Source organism: Equus caballus, chromosome 21, assembly GCF_041296265.1.
Source record: "Equus caballus isolate H_3958 breed thoroughbred chromosome 21, TB-T2T, whole genome shotgun sequence".
NCBI lineage: Eukaryota > Metazoa > Chordata > Mammalia > Perissodactyla > Equidae > Equus > Equus caballus.
Genome location: NC_091704.1, coordinates 31,367,699 through 31,393,451, shown reverse-complemented (window position 1 = coordinate 31,393,451; position 25,753 = coordinate 31,367,699). Strand labels below are relative to the sequence as shown.

Genomic DNA, 25,753 nt, shown 5'->3' with positions numbered 1-25,753 from the left:
CCTAATCTTTTTGGTCACATAATTTGTAGACCGAAGTTTTACGTAACATCTCAGGGGATTTATCAACTTATGTAAACTTCATTCATAGACTCACCCCCAGGGCCCAGGAACCGGAAATTAAGACTCCTGTTTTAGAGACAGATGGTGAGGAATTCCAAGTTGAGAGGACGGGACAACAGGGTTGGTTAGTGCCAGGGACACTGCGGACACTGGAGATTGAAGTGAGCAAGTGAGATTTGTCCTAGAGTTGGGGGATGGCGATTCAGGTAAATTCTTTAGTCCTTTACCTAAGTGATTCATTAATTGTTTGAAGCTATAATTTAGGGAGTGATTGTCAAACCGTCAAAGTAGGGCATTGGAATTTTATTTTATATATCTATTTTTAAATGATTTTATTGAATTCATATTGGTTTGTAATATTGTGCAGATTTCATGTGTACATTATTATATATCAGTTTCTGTATAGACTGCATCGTGTTCCTCACGAATTTACTTTTCTGTGGGGAGTTTTGTGTGAGAATTCCTTTTGTCTCCATCAGTTAGTGTTTTCTAGATTTGGAGTCTCATGTGTTTGTAGGATTCTTTTTCACCATTCAGGACAAAACCCAACTTTTCCTCACCTTCTAATGTATGAACTTACTAATTATCCCAAAGTCTTGGATATATCTATTTTAACTTGATTTTCGTTTTCAGTTTTTTTGGGAGGGGGAGAGTTACCCTGTGGAGGATAAAAATTCTCAACAGAAATCAAAACGCTTAAAAATACTTAAAAATTTTATGTATAGGAGAAGCTCCTGTATAACAAGGTGGGCATGATGCTTCATAATAAAGATCTAATTGAAGTAGCCTTAACATTGGTTTTATTTGTTGACTTGTGTGATGCCTAGCAGTATCATTGCTCTATTTTAGGCCTCAGTTTGCTTATAAAAAAGAAGGGGATTTTTCTCCATGTTCATCTGCATCCAGTGGAGAAGTCACACACTGCGTGCTGTTACAATAAAATGTATAAATATATATATTTATTTATTTATTTGAGGAAGATTAGCCCTGAGCTAACATCTGCTGCCAATCCTCCTCTTTTTGCTGAGGAAGACTGGCCTTGAGCTGACATCTGTGCCCATCTTCCTCTACTTTCTATGTGGGACGCCTACCACAGCATGGCTTGCCAAGCAGTGCCATGCCCGCAGCCGGGATCGGAACTGGTGAACCCTGGGCTGCCGAAGTGAAACGTGCACACTTAACCACTGCGCCACCGGGCTGGCCCCACAATAAAATATTTTTTGAGAGGCATCCTGTGTAAGAATGCAGGGTATCATAGCTGAATGCTGGTGCACTGGTATTTTAATGTTCAAGTCTTATTCTAATATTGCATTAGCTGCCTTCTCAATGTTACATAGTTGATTCTTGAGAAACAAGCTAGAGATCATATTTGCAACTGTAGTGGTTGAATATTATAAATATCACACAGGCATAAGTGATGCTTGTTAATTGACATTTTGGCATCTTACTGTCTATCTGTAAATTGTTTCATCAATCTTAGGATGTTCAACCACTGGAGATTTATTAATGATAATTCACAAATGCCAATAAGCTAATGTGTTCTTGCCAGTTAAAGGAAATGCATATTCTGACAATTTCATCTTAACATGTTTGTTCTTCAGCTGAATTATCTTACTGGGTTACCAGTCATCTGGGATGGTGGGAAGTTTGGTTCCAACAATTTATTTCAATTCCATAAAAAGTTACTGTTGGTATAGTGCCACAAAGTTAATATCAGCATTCGAACTAGAATATAGGATGTTTTGGTGCCAAAATAAGTACAGTTTATCATATTGTGGATGTTATGAATAAAATATACGACATGAATGATGCTTATTGTGTATTTAAGTAATAATAGAGACTTCTCATCGTTTTCTCATCTTTGTATAGAAAAATTCGGTAGGAAAATGAACCCTACTCTAGTGAAAAGACTCAAATTGGCCTAAGTTTGAATCCCAGCTCAACTGTTTACTAATTTTGTATTCTGGGACAAGTTAACTTTTTAGTTTTCTCATTTGAAATAAAATTTACACATAACGAAATGCACAAATCTTAAGTGTATGGCTTAAATTTTTACCTATGCGTACTCCTTATAACCATCACCCAAATCAAGATATGTAACATTTCATCACCCTCTTGCCCCTTTCCAGTCAACTCCCTTGCCCAGAGGCAACCACTGTTCTGATTTTTATCACCATAAATTAGATTTGCGTGTTCTTCAACTTCATCTAAATGGAGTCATAGAGTATTTTGTGTCTGACTTTTGTTCAACATAAACATCTGTGAGATTGATCCATGTTGTGTGTATTAGTTAGTTCCTTTTTATTGTGCAGTATTCTGTCATGTGAATATACTACAAATTGTTTTTCCAATTTCTTGTTGATGGGCATTTAAGTTTTCAGTTTTTTACTATTATGAATAAAGCTCCTATGACTATTTCTCTATAAGTGTTTTGGTGAAATAAGCACTCAGTTCTCTTAGGCGTGTACCTGGGAGTGGAATTGTTGGATCATAGGGTAAGTATATATTTAACTTCATTAGAAATAGCCAAAGAGTTTTCTAAGATGCTTGTACCATTTAACGTAGCTACTAGCATTGTAAGAGTGTTTCATTTGCTCCACATCCTCACCATTGTTTGTTATTGCTGGTATTTTTAATTCTAGCCATTTACTGTGATTTTTAATTTATATTTACCTGATTTCTTACGTCTGTTGGCCATTTCTTTCTTTTTTCACCTGTTTACATGTCTACTCAGTCATGATCTTGCAAAAAATACACCTGAGTCATAAAAGGGGGTGGAGAAAAGATGGAATCAAGGGATGGGGTGCTATTTTTCTGGTCAGTGGAGTGGTGACACCAAGAGTTGTGAAAATGGTTTATCTTTTGGCTAAATTACAGTCCTTTGGGTCACTGATTATGTCTCTTAGAGTGATAGTAGCTGAGGTTACGACCCCCAAAACTTCAGTGACTTAACAAGGTAGAAGTATGTTTTTGTTTACCCGACTATCTAAGGAGGGTGTTCCTGGTAGGTAGATGGCCTCTCAAATAGTTACTTAGGACTCCAGGCTTCTTCTGTCATGTGGCTCTGCAGTCTTTGATACATGGCTTCCAAGATCTTTATGCTGCTCTTCATGAAGCCAGGGAAAGAGTGGGGATGGAGGAAGAAGGAGGTAAATATATGGAAGGTTTTTATGGATCAAACAAGGAAATGGCATATAGATCTCTTCTCACATTCCACTGTTGAGAACTTAGTCACATCTAACTGTGAAGGAGACTGGGAAATGTAACCTTATCTGCGTGCCCAGAAAGCTGGGAATCAGCTAGCAGTCTCTGCCACTACTGATGAAATGAGATGTTCTCAGGAACAGTTAATGGATTCTGTACTAAAGTCAGTCAGAACAAAGACTAACTTCCTGATCTGCTTCAGATAGCAAGGAATCTGTGTAAACTGCTAAAGGATCTTAAATAAGACACCTTCGCAGTCTGTGTTGTCTGTAGCCTGACTGTGCTGTAGGAGTTAGAGAGTGACTGTGGAAGTACAGATAATGATAACTTAATAAATCCATTCTGTGAAGGCTTAAAATGCTTTGGTGAAAGCTCTTCTCCATTATAATTTTATCTGTCTAATATCTGATATTTATAAGATAAATGTAATTTAGAATAAAGTAATAAAATTAATATTTCAGGACTTTGTGATTTTAAAACTTTAAAAAAGTGTTTAAGTAGTTTTTAGTGACTTATTAGAAAACTACTTCTAAGACTGTCTATGGGGAAGTGCAAAGCTGTTTGACACCTTTCTCTTGAGCTACTAAGATACTCCTAATACATTGGAGTTGCTAAAGTCATTCCATTTTTCTTTTGTAGTTAAAATCCTCAACCAATAAGAAAGAGGTTGCCTTAAATCATTTAAACCCTGGGTCAGCAATCTTTCTAGCTCTTAAGAGTCCAGTGTACATCATTGTTAGAGGAAGAAGAAAGCAAGGGAAGAAAGAAGAGAGGAAACAGAAAGAAAAGGAGCATGAGTTGAGCTGCAGTAGATCATCCTAAGAAGCTCTGTGTTTAAGCTTTCCTTGGGGAAATTGTTGCTCTAGGGCACTGCTGACCAATAGAAATATAATGTGAGCCACATATGTGATCAATATATCCCAAATATCATTTCAACATGTAATCAATATAAAAATTATTGAGGTATTTTACCTTTTTTGTACTAAATCTTTGAAATCCGTTGCATATTTTACAATTACCTCACATTTCAATTTGAATGCTGTTTTCATTGGAAATACTTGATCAGTATTTAGATTTTATAAAATACACATTACATTATGATTCACATACCCAGTAGAGACTCACATACCCAAGTTGTTCCAAACAGACTTAAAAGTTTCCCAATAGCTGAATCAAGTCTCAGTTTTTAAATTTAAATTTTGATTACGTGTAATTAAAAATTCAGTTTCTCAGTTGCACCCGCTGGCTTTTGTCACTATATTGACAGTGTAACTCTGGAGTCTAGACTAACTTTAGACTACACGGTTTAGGAAGGCAGGGACTTCTGCCTGGCACTGAGAAAGTGCTCAAGAAATATTTATGGTTTGAAAATGTTATCAAACCTATTTGAAAGTAGGTAGAATTGAACGTGAGGCTGAGTAAATAAACAAATGTAATTGAACAGGTGGAGGGAAGCCAGGCTTCCAAAGCTACTTTGTTTCTAAAACTTAATTATTTCTAATAAGCGTTCAGCGTCCAGTTTTTTAGAGCAGAATGGCTGTACCTTTTTGGAAGATGTCTCTTTCCAAGTCCAAAGGCTGGTAACTCTGGTCAAGTTGCTTGTCAGTTGCCACATAGTGGTTTAGCTAAACAATTATTGGGGGAAATATTCAAGCTGCTCTTTCTATAATCCATTGGTTTGAATTCAGGGAATATAAACTAAAGGAAAATGAATGTAGTCAAAGAAATTAAGATTGAAGTTCTGCAAATCATACATCCCATTCCATGTCACTCTTCAAAGAAAGCTGTTTTGTTCTTATAGGGGCATACACATCTAACTTTCAAAAAAATCTAACCAGCAACGGGGTCCTGAGTGTGAAAAAAGGACTCTCTATTCTTTGAGAATAGGGATCTTATACTCTAGCATTCTTATGTCTTTTCCTCTAATTACCCAAATTTTAGTAGTTCAATGCTGTACTCAAGTCTTACTTCTTTCACAAAAGTCTTCCTAGATTACTATAGTTCATGGTTCTGCTTCTCTTCCCTGAATTCCTGTTTCATAAGAACCAAATATTTTGTCTTTCAAATATATATCTATAGTGTTATGAATTTTTTCCATTTGTTTAATGAGTTTTGACATGTCTAGCACATCCAACTCAGTGTTTAATAAGTAGTAGTTGCTCAACATTTTCTTCTGTACACAGAAAACAAGAACAATATAGAAATCCTGGCTGATAAACCTCTTACGAACCTCTGACTTTTCCATGCTTTGTGTTCAGATTACTTTACTGCATTGTGCTTGGTTTGAGTAGTGACTTCTGGCACTCACTTGAGCTGGAGAGAGCGAGCTGAGCTGCCAGGTGTTGGAGTATGGGATTCAACAATGAGCTGTGTAATTACCCTGCAGTAGTTATTAAAGTGGGAAGAGGGATGGAGTCAGGAGTTTAGTTAAAGAAACAGTAACAGACTTATCTTCTTTCGAGCTGTGACAGGAAAATATTTATTGATTTGATGCCATAGGTCTTTTCTCTTGAAATAATATGAAAGGGCTTAAGTTTTGAGATGAATGCCATAGAAATAAATATATTTTTCAGCAATGAGCATCTGAGAATAAGAATGTTTCATTTTTCAGCCATGTGGGATCCTGGCTTCCACTCAGCTGTCTTTGTCCTCAGCAGGATCTGGTTCCTCGTACATTCCTCTCATTAGCTATTCCAAAATGTTACTGCTGTCTTTAAATCCTTTCTATTAGCAGATGGCCATTTCTCCTATTTTAGAGGGAAGACAGAGGCCATCGGTGGAAAGGGCTCCAATCTACAAACACATCTGCAGTCAAGTTCATTCTTCATTCTGAGAGGACAAATAAACACGTACCCTCTCCTCTATCAGGCATCCCACCAATGTATCCATTTTTCACAGCCTTAATTTCAGAATTAAGCTTCTTTCAAGAGACATGCTGCTCTTCACTTCCCATGCATTCCTCCTGCTGCATCCATGCTCCTGCTGCCAAAATCTCATTGCAGATGGCTCCAAGAGGACTTATTTTAACAAAGTGGATTTAAAATGGATTTACTTTAACAAAGTGTGTAATGAAGAATTTGGATGATTTTAGTATTAGATGAAGGTATAGGCTCCTCACGTCAACAAGAAAATAGGAAACAAAACTTCAGGAAAAATAAAAAGCTCTACTAGAAAGTCATCGTCTAAATAAGAAAAAGTGTGGCATTATTTTGAGGAAACCTTAGAGTTTAGGAAAAGATAATCCAGTTGACTTTGATTCTTGAAACAATCTGGCGTTGTAGTTTGAGGGAAATGGGATTATGTTACTTTTTCTATATGTGCAAAACACTACTTGATTCTGTTGTAATTATTGATTAGTATTATAAATGCTATTTGTTGTTTTAAAATCAACGTATAGATAAAGCATGTATGTCATAAGTAAAATAATGTAAAACTTACAAACCTTTGAGAAGATAAAAGTAATAGTATAGCTGAAGATTTTCAGAGGAGGAGTAGGGGAAAAGAAGGGTAGAGGCAAGGCTGCGTTAAAACTAAAGCAGCCATAATCCAACAGGAAAGGCCTCATTTTATAAAGAAAGTAAAATTAATTATATTTTATTTAACCCAATGTATTAAAAATGTTACTTCAACATGTAAGCAATATAAAAATTATTAATGAGAATTTTACGTTCTTTTTTTTGTATTGTCTTCAAAATCTGGTGTGTATCCTACACTTCCAGCACATCTCAATTTGAAATTGCTGCATTTCAGTTGCTCAATAGCCACTTGGTTACTGCATTGGACAGCACAGCTCGAGATGCCATAAGTGCTAAAAAGATTATGCAAGTAATAGTAAAATAAAATTTTATTTTCAGTGTCATAAAATATACAACTATAAAATAAAATTAAAATAACTCGTTTGTAGATATTCCTCCCTCTTCTCATCTCCTTCCATCTAAGCCCTGGACACTTTAACGTAGAGGGTAGAGGTCAGGGAGAAGAGGAGGCCTAAGTGAAGGTGACTGAAAAGAACACTCATGAGGCAGGAGGAAAACCAGTAGAGCACGGTGCTCTGGAAGCAGTGGTGTCCTCGTGCCAGCTTAGAATTTAGTGAGCTGGTTGTCAAGTATGGCCATCATTAAAAATTATATAAACTTAATTTAAAAAATTGTTTTAATAAAAGTAATGGTCAATCACTTTCTAATTATTTTACTACATTTTACTACTGTCTATGCTCTTGAGATTATTTATGTCTTTTGTATCTGTATGGTGGAAATACCATATAATGATGTGTGCTATTGCACATCTGTTTCCAACTCCGCATTCAGTGATGTCACATTGGTAGCTTAAAGTTGGCCATGGTAGAACTATTTATACTACAGACATCAGCAAATGCTACAAATCAGGGCTTTTAAGATTTTTCTTGGAGAGCTTGTTAAACATCCAGGACCCAACTGCATGGAAGCCAAGAGAAGATAGAGTATCAGGGAGAAAGTGATTAGTTGTGTCAAATGCTGCAAAGATGAGGTCTAGGAAATGACCATTGGATTAAGCTACATGGATTTTACTGTGATAAAAAAAAAAAATCACTGCCTTTGTGAACTTCCATTCTGACTATTGAGTGTAGATTTTAACAATGGGGATTTACCAGTAAGCAGAACAGAAAATTCCTACCATCATAGTTTGGTCCCTGCCTGAAGGACTTGCTGCTCTTGCAAGTGTCATTCTCTCCACCTTCTCAACTTTGTGCAGTCTCTATTTGGAATGCCCCTTGATGCCTTATTCTGCTGGTGTACGTCTGTCTACTCATTCTTCATGATTTAGCTCAAATGTTTACTCCTTTATGTAGCTGCCTTTGAACTTCCTAGGCAAAGTTAAATGCTTTCCCTAAACATTCCATTTTCCTCAGTCCTGTATTTTTCTCATTATGTAAGGATTCCCCATTTCTACGTCTGTCTTACACCTAGTCCACAGAATGTTAGTGACTGAGATCTTCATCTTTGTATCACAGGGCCTACCATAATCCTTGGCATGTGTTAGATGCTAATAGATATTTAGAGACTGAAGGAATCAGGTAATTAAGCTGGTATATAAGATATTGAGACCTGATCAGGGCAGAGCACCACAATATCGACCCCATGGAGGGATAAATGGTGGTCAGTAGAGCTGTACTTGTTCAGTCTCTTCGCCATTTGATAGTCTCTCCTTTTTCATCATTTCCCCTGATTTGAATATCCAATCTGGGACCTGAAACAACATGCTGTGTTATAAGAGAAAACTTCTTTGCTTTCTATTCAGAGAGCCTTTGTATTGGTAAAATTTCCCAATTGTTATTTTGTCTGTCCTGATCAGTTTGCACTTTGAAATTATTCATCTGTTTAGTAATTACTATTTTATTTCCACTTCCTTATATTTTCTTACAACTATATTTCTCCCAAACATCATTGTTAAATTGGGGATAATCTGGTTGCAAGGAACTTTAATCTAACTTTAATCAGCAGATTATTGCAGTGATATAACAGATAATGTCATGGACATCGTAGGCAGGGAATACATCAGGGTCTCGTGTGTTCCACACAAGCATATGGGAAGTCGGGTATTGAACTGTATGTCATCATGTGGACTATCACCCTTGCTTCTCTCTTTGCTTTCCGTCAGTCTCCTCTTAACCTTCTTTCTTTTCCTGCACATCTAAAATATGGCTGCTAGCACCAATGACCTGTTAGCCCCATGGTCCACTACCATCTGGCTGACTCAGTTCCATGTACCTAGGTGAGAGAATCTGATGGGTCAGCCTGGCCTGTGAATCACTTGTGACCTGGGACAGGGGGTGTATTAGTTTCCTGGGCTATCGTAACAAATTTCCACAAAATTGGTGGCTAACAACATACATTTATTCTCTCTCAGTTCTGGAGGCTAAAAGTCCAAAATCAAGCTGTCTGCAGGGTTGGTTCCTTCTGGAGGCTCTGAGGGAGAATCTGTTCCATGCCTGTCTCTTAGCTTCTGGTGGCTCTGGCATTTGGTGTTCCTTAGCTTGTAGGTGCATCACTCCAGTCTCTGCTTCTGTAGTCACATAGCTTTTCTCTTGTGTCTCTCTCTCTTTCATTTTCTGTCTCTTATAAGGACACTGGTCATTGGCTATAGGGCCCACCTTAATCCAGGATAATCACATCTAGAGATCTTTATTCCAAATAAAGCCATATTCTAAGGTTCCAGGTAGACATATCTTTTGAGGGTCCACTATTCGACCCACTACAGGAAGTGTAGTCAAAGGCTACCAGCATGGCTTCTAGGCCCCATCCCAGGTGCCAGTAAGTGTCTGGCTTTTACACATCTCTGCCAGGAATATTTGTTATTTTATAATTTTGTGCATTTACTTCCAAGTGACATGTTCCACTAAAATGTCTCTTTCTCTTCATTACTTTCTGGGATCCACTTTTCTTAGGGTGGAATTAATGGCTTCCCTTTCCCATTTCCCGTAGCACTTTATACACACCTCTTTGACAGCACTTGCCACTGGCTTATAGCATCTTGTTTACATGTCTGTTTTCCCACTTAAGTTGTGAACTTTTCCTGGGTGGGGCGTTTGCCTTCCTGGGCTTTGTTTCCACAGTGTCAAGCACAGGACCTGACATTGAATTATGTTTATGGAATTGAGTTGAAAGACTGGAGTGTGTGGATTGAGTCTCTTCCCCTCTAACCTCAGTGTTACTTTATTCAAGTCTATTAATTATCCATTTCACCCAGTTCTTTCTGATTTTGTGCTTTGTTATGCCCTCTGTTACACACTCAGACCTTCCCCATCTCTTCCTTCCCTGCTGCCACCACCTACTTTAGCCCTTATCAACAAAATCCTGCTGCCATAGCTTCATTGGGACCTGCAGGTTCAAGTTGCTCTCTTCCTTCAGTTCACGTTAATCTACCATATTGCACAGATGTTATTTGTGGTAATTATGTTCTATAAAGTCACTGCGAACACTGAATTAATGAATACATACTGAGCCTCTCTCTCTAGGGGAAATACAGAGTTGAGTTCCTGTGAGCCTCTGGTCACAACATTTTTGTCAACCCATCAATACATTACCTTGTTTTATATGTGTTTCGGTTTAAAGACACCTTATTTAATATATTGTTGATGCGTTAACCCTGAACTCACAGCCAACAGCGGTATAACTCATGCCTGAACAAAGTTTCTCTAATGCATGTATTTTCTCTATAAGGCACATCACAGCTTTCTTCTTCAGCACTATGCTTGGGGGCCATTTTAAAAAGCAAAATCATTTTAAAAACACAAAAACCTGAAAAACGTGGCACTAAATAAACAACAAAAAGACACTTGTGTACAGTATGAGAGCAGAGTGTTGCCTTGTTCAACCTCAGCTGGGAATGTGCGCTTCAGGCGACTCAAGGTTTTCACCACTGCACATGTCTGCGAATGACTGCAAAAGCACCTCAGGTGTTGATCTTGTGGATACAAGTTAAATTTTAGAAAGTAGATGAATTTGCAAATACGGAATTCATGAATAATGAGGATCAATTATAGCTATCTGGTGTCTCAAATTCCTGAGCCATTATGAGATTCCATGGCACAATTCTTGCTTCTTGTTGGCATCCTGTTTGGGTGTTCTTAGGTTTTAGCTTTCTTGTCTTTACCAATTCACTTACCACACAATTCACTTCTCATATTGCAAAAATGTGTTGACATCTCTCATTGTCTCTTCTCCCATTTGTTTTGTGGCTCTATACCTTTCCTATACCTTTAATTTTCCTGGAGTTTCCTGAGACAGTAGAGATAAATGCTTAGGTTCAGTCAGCCATGTCTTAACCAGAATTCTATTTCATACACAAGACCTTTAGTCAGTATTACACATATAACAGATGTTTATTAAATATTGGTTGAATAAATTAAGGAAGTACCATTTTTATGCTAACGTGGCTATTCTAGATAGTACATTATAATGAGATTTTTAATATCTCATGATCTACTAGGTAGAAGACTACCTCTCTTTCTCCTCCTCATTTCTGCTAACCTCTTTTACTTTATGGAACATTGCCTAAGGGAGATGGGGAGTGGGTTCAAAATAAAACATATGAGGCTGGAAAGCACATATTGTTTTAAAGTTTAGATTGGGTTTCCTTCCTTTTGCCTCATAATCTCTTCCCTAGTCTGTCTATTTTATGACTTAGTTACAAAAGGTTGTAAACTTTTAGTGCTCAAAAGGATCCCAGAAGTCATCAAATTTTACTCTTTGATTCATAGGAAACTGAGTCAGGCTGCCTTGCTTCAATTCCTGGTTACACCACTTCCTCTGGACTAGTTTCTCAATTGTTTTGGCTTCAGTTTCCTCATCTGTAAAGTGGGGAAAAAATACTACTGATGTCATAGGATTGTTGTGAAGATTAAATGAGATAATTAATTCAAAGTTCTTAGTACTGTGCCTGATGCGTAGTAAGAGCTCCTCATATTATTAATTATCATTAACTCTCATAATCTGCTAAATTAGTGGCTTAGCTGGGGCTTCAGACTCTCAGTTCAGTATGCTTTCCTTGAGACATAAATAAGAATTGTAAACCTCTTTTCTGAGTTAGCTACCATATTTCCTTCTTCATTTAAAAGTAATTACATGATTACATCTTTCTCTTTTCGAGCTAAAGATACTCTCAGCATTTTACCCATTACCACATTTGTAAGGACTTCCTGAATTTAAAATTTAAAATTTAATCATTCCTTTTAGTTGTTTATGGCACTTTCAGATGTCACTTTTCCTGTAAAGTTGAGTGGTCCCATGGAGGCAGATTCTTTTTTTTAGTTACAGTAATGCACTTCACTTCCCAGCACAAGTGGGTTAAGTGCTACCCTGGCTGGGGCTGGGCTTAAAAGCAAAGGAAGAGCCCTTGGACAACCAGAGAGGAAATATTCACACGATTTTTTGTAGATAAATTCCAAATCGCCCTCCCTGTCCTGACTTGTGCAGAAGGGACAGAGCACCTTTGATGCGGATCCTGTGAACCAGCAGGACATCTGTGAGACACCGCCTGATACAGGCAGGTGAGCGCCACACTCATTCAGAAGTCTGATAACTCAAACCCTTGCAAATTAGGCCTCTTTTTCTGTTATGCAAGAGTCTTTTTCTGCTTTCTTCAGTGAAATTATGGGTGAGAACCCACCACATGAATTGCTCCTTAGCTAGACTGATTGTTGATTGTCACAGGGAATCTATATTTTGGCTGTAAGTATTTTAAAATGCTGGGGTGGTGGTGGAGAATCGGGGGGTCAGAGGTCAGGGGCTGGGGAAAATAAATGAACATAATGGATCTATCTTTCTTGAAACTCTAGGCTACAGAAAATTAGACGTAGGAGATATGGAGGAAAATCCTTGTGTGTATTGGTGTTTTGTGGCAGGAGGGCTGAGGAAGAGTAAATCACTAATAGCTACTGCTTGATTTTGGTAGAAAGAGTCTAGGCTTTGGAATAAGACAGTCATGGGTTTGAATCTAGCTATGCCACTTACAAACTGCCTGATTTTTGGACTGGTTACTTAATATCGCAGAGCCTCAATTTCCATATCTGTAAAGTGGAGATAATAATGCCAACTCTACAGGGATTTTTAGAAGGACAAGATATAATTTATGTAACACAATTGGTATTTTGTAGTCTCAGTGTCACATCATCACTGTGTTTTGGCAATCCTCCTGCTTGCCATCTCAAAATGTTCTTTGTACAAAGGTAGCGTGTGCCTCAAATGGGTTTATAGACTTTGAAACTGAATGTAGTTATCTGACAGCTGTTTTTTTAAATTGAGGTATAATTCACATAGAACATTATATTAGATTTAGGTGTACAACCTAGTGATTTGATACTTTATATATTGCAAGGTGATCACCACAATAAGTCTAGTTAACATCCATCACCATATATAGTTAGAAAATATTTTTTCTTGTGATGAGAACTTTTAAGATCTACTCTCTCAGCAACTTTCAAATATGCAATACAGTATTATTAACTATAGGCACTATACTGATAACTCTTGATCTCATCTTTGGCAGAGTATGTAATCAATTTCCTCATCCAAAAAGAAAGGATAGTATTAGTTTATTAGACTAAAATTGCCAATATTTGACTATTAAACTTATGAAAATAGCAATTTCATATGATTCAATCTAAAAATATCTGCCTCATTTACCTCAAAGGTGACAAGGATCAAATGAGACAATATGTATAAAAGTGCTTTGTAAATAAAAGGCTGTTATTACTATTATTATCATCATCACTGCAGGCTCCAAATCTACATTTAAAAGAGAATGAGAACAGGGGACCCCTCTACTTGATCAATAAAAGTAAAACTATAAACCGAATTCTACTGGTCTGTAAGGAATTTGCGGACACTGAATAAGGCCAGGCAGCTAACTGCTTGCTACCTTCCTTCCAGTGATAGAGCTGACAGCATCTTGAATTTACTCCTCCTCGAATTTACTCATCATTTAAAAACCCAATATCATAGTGTGCACAGTTCTTGGGACAGAATGGGTATCAGCATACATTAGTTGAGTGAATGTATGAATGAATGAATGAAAGTAGGGCCAGACCTGGGAAAAATCACATAGTGGTACATTTTGTACAAGTGAAAGCAGATGAAACAGCATCCAGGCTGCAGCTTTGAGTAGGAACTGAATTGCCAGAGGGCAGCCTGTGGGGGGGTGTGTGTGTGTGTACGCACTTGTGTGTGTAGTGGGGGATTGCTAGAAAGTAGAACAGCCACACTCTATTTCTTTTGCTTTGGTTATGAGACAGGATGTGAGGAGGCAGGGATAATTTAACATGCTGAAATTTTTAGCATCAACTGGCAAAGGCAGTATCTCCTCGTTTGTTTTCTCCCTCTTGCTTTGTCCCCAACGACTATCTATAGCCAGCAATAATTGCATGGATTTGTTTCCACTCATTATACTCCAAACAGTAGCTAGTACTTTAAAGATAATACCCCACGAATTACTTAAGTGGCATCACTGTATATTCTGAGTCCTTTAGTCCAGCATGGAATATTCATAGTGTTGTTTGAGAATTCTAGGCCTCCATTAAATGCTGTATTCAAATGAGGTCCTACCATTGAGAAACTGTGTCTTTCTAGGAAGTGACCTCATTGAAGTCCAGTTATTAAAAGCTGCTGCATTTTAAAAATTGGGGCTGATGACCCAGGGAATGCAGGAAATGATTTGATGGTTCTCCCCAAGAGTATGGCATAATCTTTGTGAATTTCCTGTGACCCACAGTGTTGCTGCACCCAGAACTGCTCAGATTTGGGGAGGCTGATTCACATCATTTAAGATTCAAGAAACTGATGTATTTAACCAAAGGGGGATAGTCTTTCTAATAACTAGAAGGCTCACGTCTCTTTTTTGTTTTTATGTATTTTATTGAGGTCATATTGGCTTATAACGTTGTGTAAATTTCAGGTGTACATTACTAAATATTAATTTCTGTATAGACGCATCGTGTTCACTACCAATAGTCTGGTTTTTATCCATCACCATGCTTTTGTGCCCCTTTACCCCTTTCGCCCTCCCCCTAGAAGGCTCACATCTCTTGTTCAGGGCCTCCCCTTCTGCTAAATTAGTAATCAGAGAAGGCTTCACAGAATCAGAGCAATCAGAGAGATTTGGGGTTTTGAGGTGTCTTTCATCAAGGTTGTGGTGAGCCTGATGGTTGCACTGTTATAGAATATATTGCTCCAGTAACAGGAAGTTTCATCATTTCTTCGAGCAGATAGTACTGGATAAACACTGCCAACTTACTGTTTTATTTTTAACTATCGATGTTTTACATTCAGAGGTGACCTCTCCTTTCTGTTCTGAAAATCTCCTTCTATTTAGGATTCAATTAGTCGAACAGATTCCTGCAGCTGAATGACAATGATGATTTTCCAGATCCAACTCTGAGATTATACCAGTTTTCCTTGCCTGGGGTTTGGAGTGAACTCAAGCTCTTCAACTGAACATTTACCCGTATATTCTTGATTTACTCCCACAGATAACTAGGGTCACCTTTGTGCACAGATTTTGCTAGTTGAACTCTCAATTGAACTTATTTCTAAGTTCCTGGGAGGCACCCCACATTTGTTCGCATTTACCACCCATGAGCAATCACTTTGAGGTGGTCCTCCGGTGTGTCAGGGAAAGTGGAAAAGGCACTGGAGGGTAAGCAAGCATTAGAATGAGGGGCATTGTCATAATAGCAATGCTTATCGGCTTTCCACTGTCATTCCTCTCCTGAGATGCTCTATGCTCTCCTTGCACTATTATAATTACAGCACTGAGCATGTGATATTTGTGATTAGTGTCCATGCTTCTGTCTCTGCAAGTAGACCAGTGGTTCTCAACCCTTTTTTTCCTCAAACCCATTTGAGGGGTATGACACAGAGCCATCAATGACAGTAGCTCACCCTGGAATTTTACATCCTCTCTGTCCTCTGACCCCCTTCTCCTTCTTAAAAACCATTGAACTAGAATGAAGTCAGGGACAGGCTCTTCTTTTATTCCAGCATCTAATGTGTGGCTGGCACAGTGCTGAATGAATAAGAGAATACTTGAGGTCACCAGCTAATTTGTGAGAGTGCCAGGGCTGGAACTCAGGCAGTGTGAACTTCTAGAATGCCACACTCTTCAACTACTGCAACTTTTCCAGCTTTGTCTCTACATATAATTTAGTACTGTTGATTTTCTTTGAGGTTTTTTTTTTTTTTAATTTCCCAAATAGTAGGTGAGTATTCTCATTGTAAAGGAGTCAAGCAATAATTACTATTAATTTAAAAATATTTTATATGTTAATATTTTATTCAACATTTAATATTGATAAGATTTATAAAATGCAAAACCCAGAATAGCATTTTTAGCTTTAGCATCTGTAATTATTCATTTATTCAATTATTGAGACTGTCAACATCATAGCTTCTATAGAGTTTTCATGGTTTGGCTCCCTCCCTTTGCAGTATACTTTTGGGACTTGTAAGGGCATGCCTTCTGGCTAGGAGATGGAAAAAATTAAGAGAATATTTTTAATGATTAGACTTTAAAAAATGCTATTAGTATTATGATTAATTTTTAAACAACGCATTTATTTTTCATTGAAAATTAAAATTTTTCCCTTTAAACTTTGGACTCATTTAAATCAAAACAGTTATTTCTTGAAAGAATAGCTACTGCTATTGAGTAACAGTCATTAACTATTGCTGATATGTAACCAGCCTCTTATTGTTTCATGATAGTATTTTTATTATTATAGCTCCAAGTTCTCATTCTGCTTTATTGTCTTAGGCATTTTCAGTTAGTTAGGTATTTCAATTGGTTTGTACATGAGAAAATTTTATCCTTGTGGTTTTCTCCAGAAATGCTGCATGTGAATTTTTCTCAAATGATTAATTTTATTGAGAACTCTTCTTCCCCCCTCCCATAATGATCTGTCAGATGAAAATGTAGCATCATCTATTTCTTCCTGAAAGTGAGGTATTGCTTTTACATTTGCTTATCCTTAGACTATCTCACCATCTTACCTGGGATATGATGAGGAGCCAACAGTCTTTTTAGTCTAATTAATTCCATGAACAATAGTGAATGTCTACCATGTACCAGGCACTGTCTTAAATACTAAGGCTTCAAAGAGGAGTAAGACAAGCTCTACTCTTTGGAAGCTTCCTATATGTAGAGAAGCCAATAGGTAAACTGCTAAATGCCATGCTGTGTGTCACGTGCTGCAGTAAAGATGGCAAGGACGGTGGATGGGGCACAGGGAGGAACTGGCTGGCCAACCCTGTCTGGGAGTTCAGGGAGGGCATTTAGAGAAGGTTAGCCTTGAGATAAGTCTGGAAGGATGGATTGATTTGCCAAGAATAAGGGAGAAAGGACATTCTAGGCAGAAGGAACCACATGGGCAAAGCATGGGGATGTGAAATACCACCGTGCTTTTGGGAAATTATTAGTTGTTCCATTTGGCCAGAATGTTGGGAACTGAGACGGAGGCCAGAGGGCAGTACTTTTTTTCGGAGGATATATTCTTGGTGGTTAGTATACTTTTCATGTTACATAGTGGAATGAATTGTGGACAAAATAAAATGTTGACTAGGGTTGATAGAGTAATTATGAAGGGATCTATGTGATGATTGCCAAAAAAAAAAGAATTAAAAAGTTAAAAAAATAAATAAAATACCTTTTCTCAAAATCCCCAGAATCTGTTTGTCACTGGAAATAGAGTTGTTGAGAAGGGACAGGAAGCACAGTAACTCTTGACTGATGACATATTCAGCTCTCTCACCAGCCTGCCTGAGATAGCTAGAAGACTATGTGGGCCTGGACACTGTGGATGCTCCCTCTACTCTGCAAATTCAGCCTGGCAGGTAGGTGAGCCTGTGGCCTTTTATGGATTATGTGATTCTTACTGCCTTCTTTGGACAAGAATTGTTACCTGATAACAAAGGGACACCTGGACATGGCACATGTGCATGGGCAACAGAGGATTTGTGAACTCCCTGAATTTGTGTGGGTAGGCGTGTGCATTTTGGTATATACTTATGCATATGCAAATTTGGCAAGATGGCCTATCATATTTTCAGAGGGAGATATGACCCCCCCCAAAAGGTCAAGATCTACTGTTTTAGAGTAATGATAAGTGCTTATCTCAATAGTTTTTGTGTTAAGTGCAGTGGTTTCATATAAAACGTAAATACATAAAAACAAAAATATATAATTTTTGCACTATTTGTAATAAATTCCAAGGATGTGGGAAATGATGAAACAATGTATTTCTACAACGGTCCAACTCAAGACTATGGGCCTAATATCCATACAGTACCTTCCAGATCTAAGGTCCATTAGTTTGATCACATCTTACATTAAAGGAAAAAAATTAAGACCAGAGGGGGGAAAAGTGAAGAATGGGCATGGGAAGGTAGGGAAGGCATCCTGTAGTGTACTAGTTTGCTAGGCCTGCCATAACAAAATACCACAGACTGGGGGCTTAAATTAACAGAAATTAATTTTCTCATCATTCCGGAGGCTGAACTCCAGGATCAAGGTGCCCACAGGGTTGATTTCCCCTGACACCTCTCTCATTGGCTCACAGTTGGCTTTTCTCTTGCTTCCTCTTCATGTAGTCATCCCTCTGTGTATCTTAATGTCCTCTTCTTACAGTTAGATTGGATCAGGGCTCACCTTAATGGCCTCATTTTAGCTAATGTCTCCTTAAAGGCCCTATCTCCAAATACAGTCACCTTCTGAGGTACTCGGGATTAGGGCTTCAACATATGAATTTTGAATGAGGACACAATTCAGCCCATAACATGTAGTAAGTGGGGGTCACCAAGAGAGCAGTCATGACCTAGAGATAATGTTTTTCAGACCTCTGTCCTGGCATGGCCTGGCTTGCAGCCCCCTTGGGTTACACCTGTGGCACCCAGGAGCTTTATAGACAATATAGGCAGGGAGGCCTGTGTCTCCCCATTTCATTTAGCCTCTCCTGGCCAGCTCATAAATCAACAATTGCTCCCAGTTATCCAATTTAAAGTTCTTATTATGTGCCTCATAGCACCTTTTCCCTCAGCTTGTCTTTTCCTATCTTTCGTCTTTGTCTTCTCCTCTTACCACCTTTTACTTACACCATCTCCTACATAACTGGCTTCAGTTACCAGCCTACTTCCCTTCTGCGCTATCATTCCCTTGGTCTCTGCTCAGCCTTACTCTTCTATTTCAAGACACTTTTCAAAAGACTGACAGCAACAGCACCAAAGTGATATGAGCGTAGAGAAAAGAAGGGGGATTGAGAACATCTTTTTAATTTTGAAAAATGCTCCTCTTACATGTGGGAAATTCTCTGAAAAGCAAGAACATTCTCCTAATCTTTCTTAGAAGAAATTTATGACTATTACCCCTTATTTCTAAAAATAGGGGAAATAGTTATTTCTAGAAATGTAGGAATATAGTTATGTAGTTTTTTGAAGCTGTGGGAGGATAGATGTGTGCAAGTGACAAATTAGCCTTCAGTTACCTATTTTTTAAAAATAAAAATTCTGTTTTTGAATAATTTTAGATTTACAGAAAAATTGTGAAGATAGTACAGAGAGTTCTTGTGTACTCCTCATCTACTTTCCCCCATTGTTAATATCTTATAATACCTCAGTACATGTGCCGAAACTAAGAAACTGATATTTGGCAGATTACTGTTGACTAAATTACAGGCTTTATTTGGATCTCACTCGTTTTTCCATTAATGTTCTCTTTCTGTTCCAGGATCTAATTTGGGGTACTATATTGCATTGAATTGTCATGTCTCGCTAGTCTCTGCTGGTCTGTGATAGTTTCCTAGTTTTTTTCTTATTTCTCATGACCTTGACAGTCATGAAGAGTACTGTCCAGTACTACTGGGTTTTTGTAAAAAATATAACAGAGGTGAAGTGCCCTTCATTGCTTGGTCACAATTTCCTTCCACTTAAGAGTTGAATTCTAATTAGAGATAAGTTGAATAAGATTTAAAATAGACATGCTGGTTGCCAGCAAGTCAAAAGGCAGGACAATAGATGTGTAAGCTCTGCCAGCCATGGCAGTTCTGTTACATAACGTTAAGGCAGTTCAGATGTGTGTGTCACACCAGATAACTGAAACTGGAACGGGTAACCATAAGTAAAGCAAGAAAGTTAAAGTAAAGCCTAATATTGTTTGTTGACTTAGTCCTTTTTATTCCATTTTCGCCCAACCCCCTAATTTGTGATAAAACGAAGCTAAAATGACCTGAGATACATATGCACAATTAGAATGTCATGAGGACACACAAGAAGAAGCAGCAAAACTGTTAAAGTTAATTCCTCCTCCAAGTCTTAGAATCCTAGATTTTCAGACTAGGCTTTCTATTTTTACATTAATCAGGGAGCATTGTTTATGCTGCAGAAATAAGCAAGCCCCAAATATTAGTGTTTAAAACAACAAACTTTATATGTCCATCACAGGTAAGCAGGGACCTAGGCTGATGCAGGCTCTACCATCCTAATATATTACCAGCTCAGCATCAATTTTCAGGTTGTGCAGGGGCAGAGGGAGGAGAGAAAGATGAATCATGCACCAGCACTTAAGTTCTCCTCTCATGTCAGAGGCCAAAGCAAGTCACATGGCCATGCCTGATTTCAAGGGGGCAAGGAAGTAAATTCTTCTCATATGTCCAGGAAGGGGAGATATTGATAAGCACTGGAAGTATTACTGAGCATTCATTTTATTTATCACTGATCTCTTCTGTAATACCAGTGTAGGGGATTAGAATATGCCACCCCAAAATATGCTGCTTTGACATAAGGGTTATTTTGATCTGGAGGCAAATGAGACTCAATAGATGAAGAAGAAATGAAGCCTTCTTGGTTCTTCCTTTATCTGACTAAAAGCAGAAACTTCTGAAAAATGAGGACTGCTGAAAGCCTCCTCTCCTGGGGAAGTTTTATGGCCATGAAGAAGACAGAAAGTTGGTGCCAAGATGGACCTGCACGGATACAAACCTTGCTCCATTAATTTCCCACATATATTTTACCTTTCCACAGTTTGCCACCCTTGAAAACCTAAATTTCTTTTCTTTTTCTTGTCTCTTCTCTATAAATTTGTTGTTTTTTTCCTTAAGATGCTATATAAGCCCAAGTTCTAACCATCCCTTTGAGTTATTCCTCATTGAGGTTTCTTTTGCATAATATGCATTGCATGCATTAATATACTCTTTTTCTCTTATTAATCTGTCTTTCGTCAGTCTAATTTTGCAGGACCCCAGCTGTAGAACCCAGGAAGTTAAAGGAAAAAGAATTTTTTCCTTCCCTATACGAATATCAAGTGGCCTCTGTAAGAATGTTGCTGTCTCTTGCCATGTGCCAAACAGTAAGGGCAAAACAAATGTAACTCCATAAAAAGCTCAGGTGGAGTGGAAAATTGTTTTTAGAACCACCTTCTCTTCTCCTGATACCTGGGGATACTGATGGTTCTAGAACCCAGATGTTTAACTCCTTTACTGACTTACGGCTTTTATATAACTTAATCAAAGCTTCTGAAAGAGCTAAGGACAGGTATTCGAGGAAAAACTGGTAAGACCATGGTTCACCAAGGTTTTGTAGGGCTATATTTGGATCCATGAGGATCTATTCCTGCCTTAGTTTTTTGGTGGCTAGCTTTGGATTCAGCCAATGTATGGTGGCGTGAGAATGAAGAAGGAAATAGAAAGAAAAAAAAAAGCGTAGGGAGCCGTAATGAGAGTAGTACAAGACCAAAGAATATTCTGGGGAGATAGGGAAAGGCTTTTTGTGTCCTTGATCTCCAGCAAAGGATCACCTTGGAAATCCTGCTAAGAGTTAGTGTGACAGGTATTAGTGAAATGGAGGTTGGGGGGCAGGCTAACATTGGATGACTATTTGTAAGAAACTTGACCAAAGGACTAGAGACAGACCCACATGTACACACACACACATACAGCCATTATCTCTGAGCCATGGAAAGAGGGAGTGAGTCGGTCAGTGTGAAAGTTGTTCCTCCAGGGGCGTTGTTGGCTGACCCTTGGTTCGCTGTCTTGTAGGATTTTCCATGTTCCCAGTGGCACTTATGAAGTGTCAAATCATTAATATTCTGCTTGCTGACCCAAGGAATCCTCAAGGAGAGTTTCAAGCTGTGTGGGCTCTTCGAGGAATGTGTTACTGGTCTAGCTTCTAATCTCCACTTAATAATGCAGTATTATTTGGTTCAGGTTCGGTTAACTTTGGTCTTTTTAATCATTTGGAATTAGAGATCACCAGCTTTGTCATGGTTTTCAGCATGCAAGTAGCAAAGACAGAAAGTCTTTTGACTTAACTGCTGACTGAGGGGTCACCTGCAGGGTTCAGGTTCATGTGCAGGACTCAGAGGAAGGCAGCTTCTCAAGAAAGAGCTGGAAATGTTGACACAACATGGAGGCACCTAGCTCTCCCTCACTCTTGTTTGTCGTTCCCAGGGGCTCCTTTACCCATGTGGTCAGTGTGCATTTTGTAGAGCAAATATGTGAATGTATGTACAAATCCAAAAAATCTCAAACCTAAACAAAACAATGAATGCCACCCATTCTGGAACCCTTTACTACTGCCTTCCTATTAGAAAGTAAAACCTCTGACAGAGTTGAAATGTATACAGTATTAGTCAGATGTGCAGAGAAAATTAATAGCATCTTTATTTGCTATAATCAAGTTAATCAATTTCAAAAATCCCCTCTCCCTTGGAAAGCCAGGTAGGGCTGAGAAAGGGGAGGAGTGGGTAGCACTTACATTTGTTAACATTGTCTTAGTTTCTTCTGGTTTATGGTGTCTTTTAGCTAATTCAGTGTCTCTGGGGTACATGCTTACTGTTTCAGAGTTCCTGCCTTTCTCCCACTCCTGCTTAGATGGTGTCTGGGTATATGAGCAGGGTTTATGTGACTTCAGAGTCTTGGGCAGGGGCTCCTGAATCATGTGAGCAGTCCTTGTGTTGCCCTATGGTCTTCTCTGGACTGTCTGCTGTGATCTTATCCCTCCTCTGCTATCTACTGCAGGACAACTGGCTTTATCTTGGCTTTGGGGCATCATTCTGGCACCTACTCCTGAAGTTCATACCCCAGTTGTTTGCCTGTGGTTCTGAAGTCCCCCTGTGCACAGAAGCTTCTTCATCTGAATCTCAGGCCTGGACCAGCCCCATACATCTATACCCACCCCTTACCACCTACTCTGAGACACAGTGAACTTCTGGATCTCTGCATGCTGCACTCACTTGTATGGAGTGCACCTGAAGAGCTGCCCCAGCCTACCCTCAGTGCAGTGTTAAGACTTCTCTGCCACTCTGGAGTTGGTGCTGAACAGAACATGAGGCTTCTAGGCTACAGGCCTGTAACCTCCTCCAGGCTGTGCCTGGTGAAATAGGCCACCAGCCCAGATGGCCTTGGTTCATGAGACCCATCTATGTGTTTGTACTGCTCCACCAAGAACACTCACAACTGAGCCCTTTACTCTACCTTATTTTCATTTCCCCCCAACCCCTACAATATTTTACTTGTTAGAAGTGATGTGCCTTTCCCTACTTCCTGTCTGGTAGGGACTACCTTCCTAGAAGCATTAAAGCTTTGCTTTAACATCTGAAGGTAACTTAAGAAGTTGCCTTCCTCTCTCAAAAATGCCTAATTCTTAAGGCTATACTCTTACTAAAGGCTCAAAAAGAAGTTAGTTTGAGCCTCAAAGCTGAACGTTGCCCTTGGTTTAAAATTGCCCTTAGTTCTTAATTGTGTTTATGTGTGCCTGGGTATGGTGAACCCCTTGGTCATCTGGTGAAGCCTGTAGACCGCTTCTCAAAATAATACTTGTAAATGCATAAATAAGATGTATAGGATTACAAAGGAACCCAACTATATTAAAACAACATTATCAAAATATTAAACAAATTTGTAACATAGTAATATATGTGTTTTTTTATTAACACATTAAATAAGAAGACCTCATAATTACCTTAATTTAGTAATAGTGACAATAGTATTTGATATTTCATGGTATCTGCAACAACTGAAATATAACAGAAAGTAACTGTGATTTTTAATGGTGACAAAGTTACAAGTAGTGATGTTACTGTAGGTTGCTGACCACATTCATGATGGAAGGAATTTGTAAATGTCAACGATAGATTCAGGAAAAATAAAGATGCATAATTTTTCCTATTTAATTTCATGCACCCCTGAATTCTATCTCTGGACCCCTTGAGGGTCTAGATCCCTGTTCTAGAGGTAGTATCTACTCTCTGTATGAAGGGATGGATGTTATTGGATGGGGAACTAGAAGGAGAAAGATTTATAAGATATGAAAATACAGCTGAAGATATTTCAGAAATTTTCTCTTTTATACACTCTCCTGGTAAAAAATTATTGATAGATAAGGTCGAAGTGTGGCATAGTTCAACGTTTTGTATTTTTCTCTTCTCCCTACATCATCCATTGCCCAGTTATCCAGAGTGGTTTTATCATTTGATGCTTTATTTAGTATTTCACTAACACTTTGTATTTTCCCAGTGTCTTAATGTAATGTTTGCTCCTCAAATATTGCTTTTTTGAGTAAGAATGTAAAAATTAGAAATCCAGCTCTTCATAGGGAATAATTGAAGAGATTGAGTTAGACTTTTTTCCATGGACCTGATGAGGAGAATGTATTATACCTAGCAACTAACCAACAAATCCAGCTTTTGATTAGCTTATTTTCATCAAAATATTCAATGCTGGCAGTATTTATCATGTACTGAAGTTGTGTGTTTTATTTTAGTTCTGCTGGCTAAGCCTGAGAACATTTCTTGCATCTTCTACTACGAGAGAAATTTTACTTGCACCTGGAGTCCAGAAAAAGAAGCCAGTGATACATGGTACACAGTTAAGAGAACTTAGTAAGTACAGGAGCTTGTGTGCTCTCAGTGGGAGTAAGAGGGGAGGCGGAGGCTCCTGGCTCACTCATGATTCAAGTCACTTATGAAGTAAAATGTTTTCTCAGTTACAGCTTCTGGGTGACCACGATATGCATCCAGTGGTTGGGGTGATATCTTGGCTACTTGCAGCCATGCTGACAGGATCTGCAGCTACAGAGGGAGGGCAGGTATAGCTGCATGATGGCTTCCTCCTAGAGCTGCTGGATTGGCGAGAGTCGTCACCAGTGATAAGCACAGTGGAAAAATCTGTTTATTTACTATATTCAACTATATTCCTCCTCTTTCCAGAATGTGTTATAAACTGTCCATTATTCATGGATTCAGATATAGTAAATAGGGTTATAGACCCAAAACTAAGAGGCAGATCTACCTCAGACTGCTACTAATTTGCTGTGTGACCCCTCTCAAACAATATTCCACCAGGACAGTGAATCCCAATTCTTCACTACCACAAATATCCCTTTTTATTCTAATTCTATTATAATGTAAATATAAAATTTTTATTATAATCCTAGCCAAAAGCTAGATATTTTAGAGAAGGATTTTTTGAAATTTTTAAAATAGCTCTTGAAATGTCCTTCATGTTCCCCGAGGAATAAGGAGGCCCATGTTGGGGACTATTGAAAGATGATCTTTAAGTCTTTTCCATTCCAAAAAGGAAGTCTATAGTTCCAAGTTTTTGTTTTGTTTTGTTTTTGAATGCAAGATCTCATATATATTCCTTTTTTTTTCACTCCTTGGAAATTGGTAAGTGGTGTTGTAAGGAAAGGTCCACTTCATGTTTTACAGGAGAAGAAAGGAAAAGAAGTAAACAGTGTTCTTTGCAGCACTGGCATATCAATGAATATATCAGAGAGATGACTTAAAACAGGGGTTGGCAAACTTTTTCTGTAAAGGGGTAGATAGTAAATATTTTAGGCCTGGAGAGACATGGGTTTTTGTCAAACTACTCAACACTATTTCTGTAGCAGGAAAGCTGCTATAGACAGTATGTAAAACATACAATGGAGCTGACTGTCCTAAATAAAACCTTATTTATGGACACTGTAAC

General features: G+C 38.3%; 1 protein-coding gene across 7 annotated transcripts in view; it reads left to right on the top strand.

Moving 5' to 3' along the window:
* Positions 1–25,753, top strand: part of IL31RA (interleukin 31 receptor A) — an 81,303-nt gene that overhangs the window by 177 nt on the left and 55,373 nt on the right. For 3 of the 7 annotated variants that reach the window (XM_070246249.1, XM_070246252.1, XM_070246246.1), the window contains exons 1-3: positions 12,155–12,292; positions 17,460–17,627; positions 24,546–24,663. In XM_070246249.1, coding sequence (XP_070102350.1) covers positions 17,573–17,627; positions 24,546–24,663 — 173 coding nt within the window. In that variant the 5' untranslated portion in view covers positions 12,155–12,292; positions 17,460–17,572. Of the gene's footprint in view, positions 1–139; positions 267–12,154; positions 12,293–17,459; positions 17,628–24,545; positions 24,664–25,753 lie in introns of those variants that run through there. The other 4 variants (XM_070246250.1, XM_070246247.1, XM_070246251.1 and 1 more) reach the window with 3 other exon arrangements.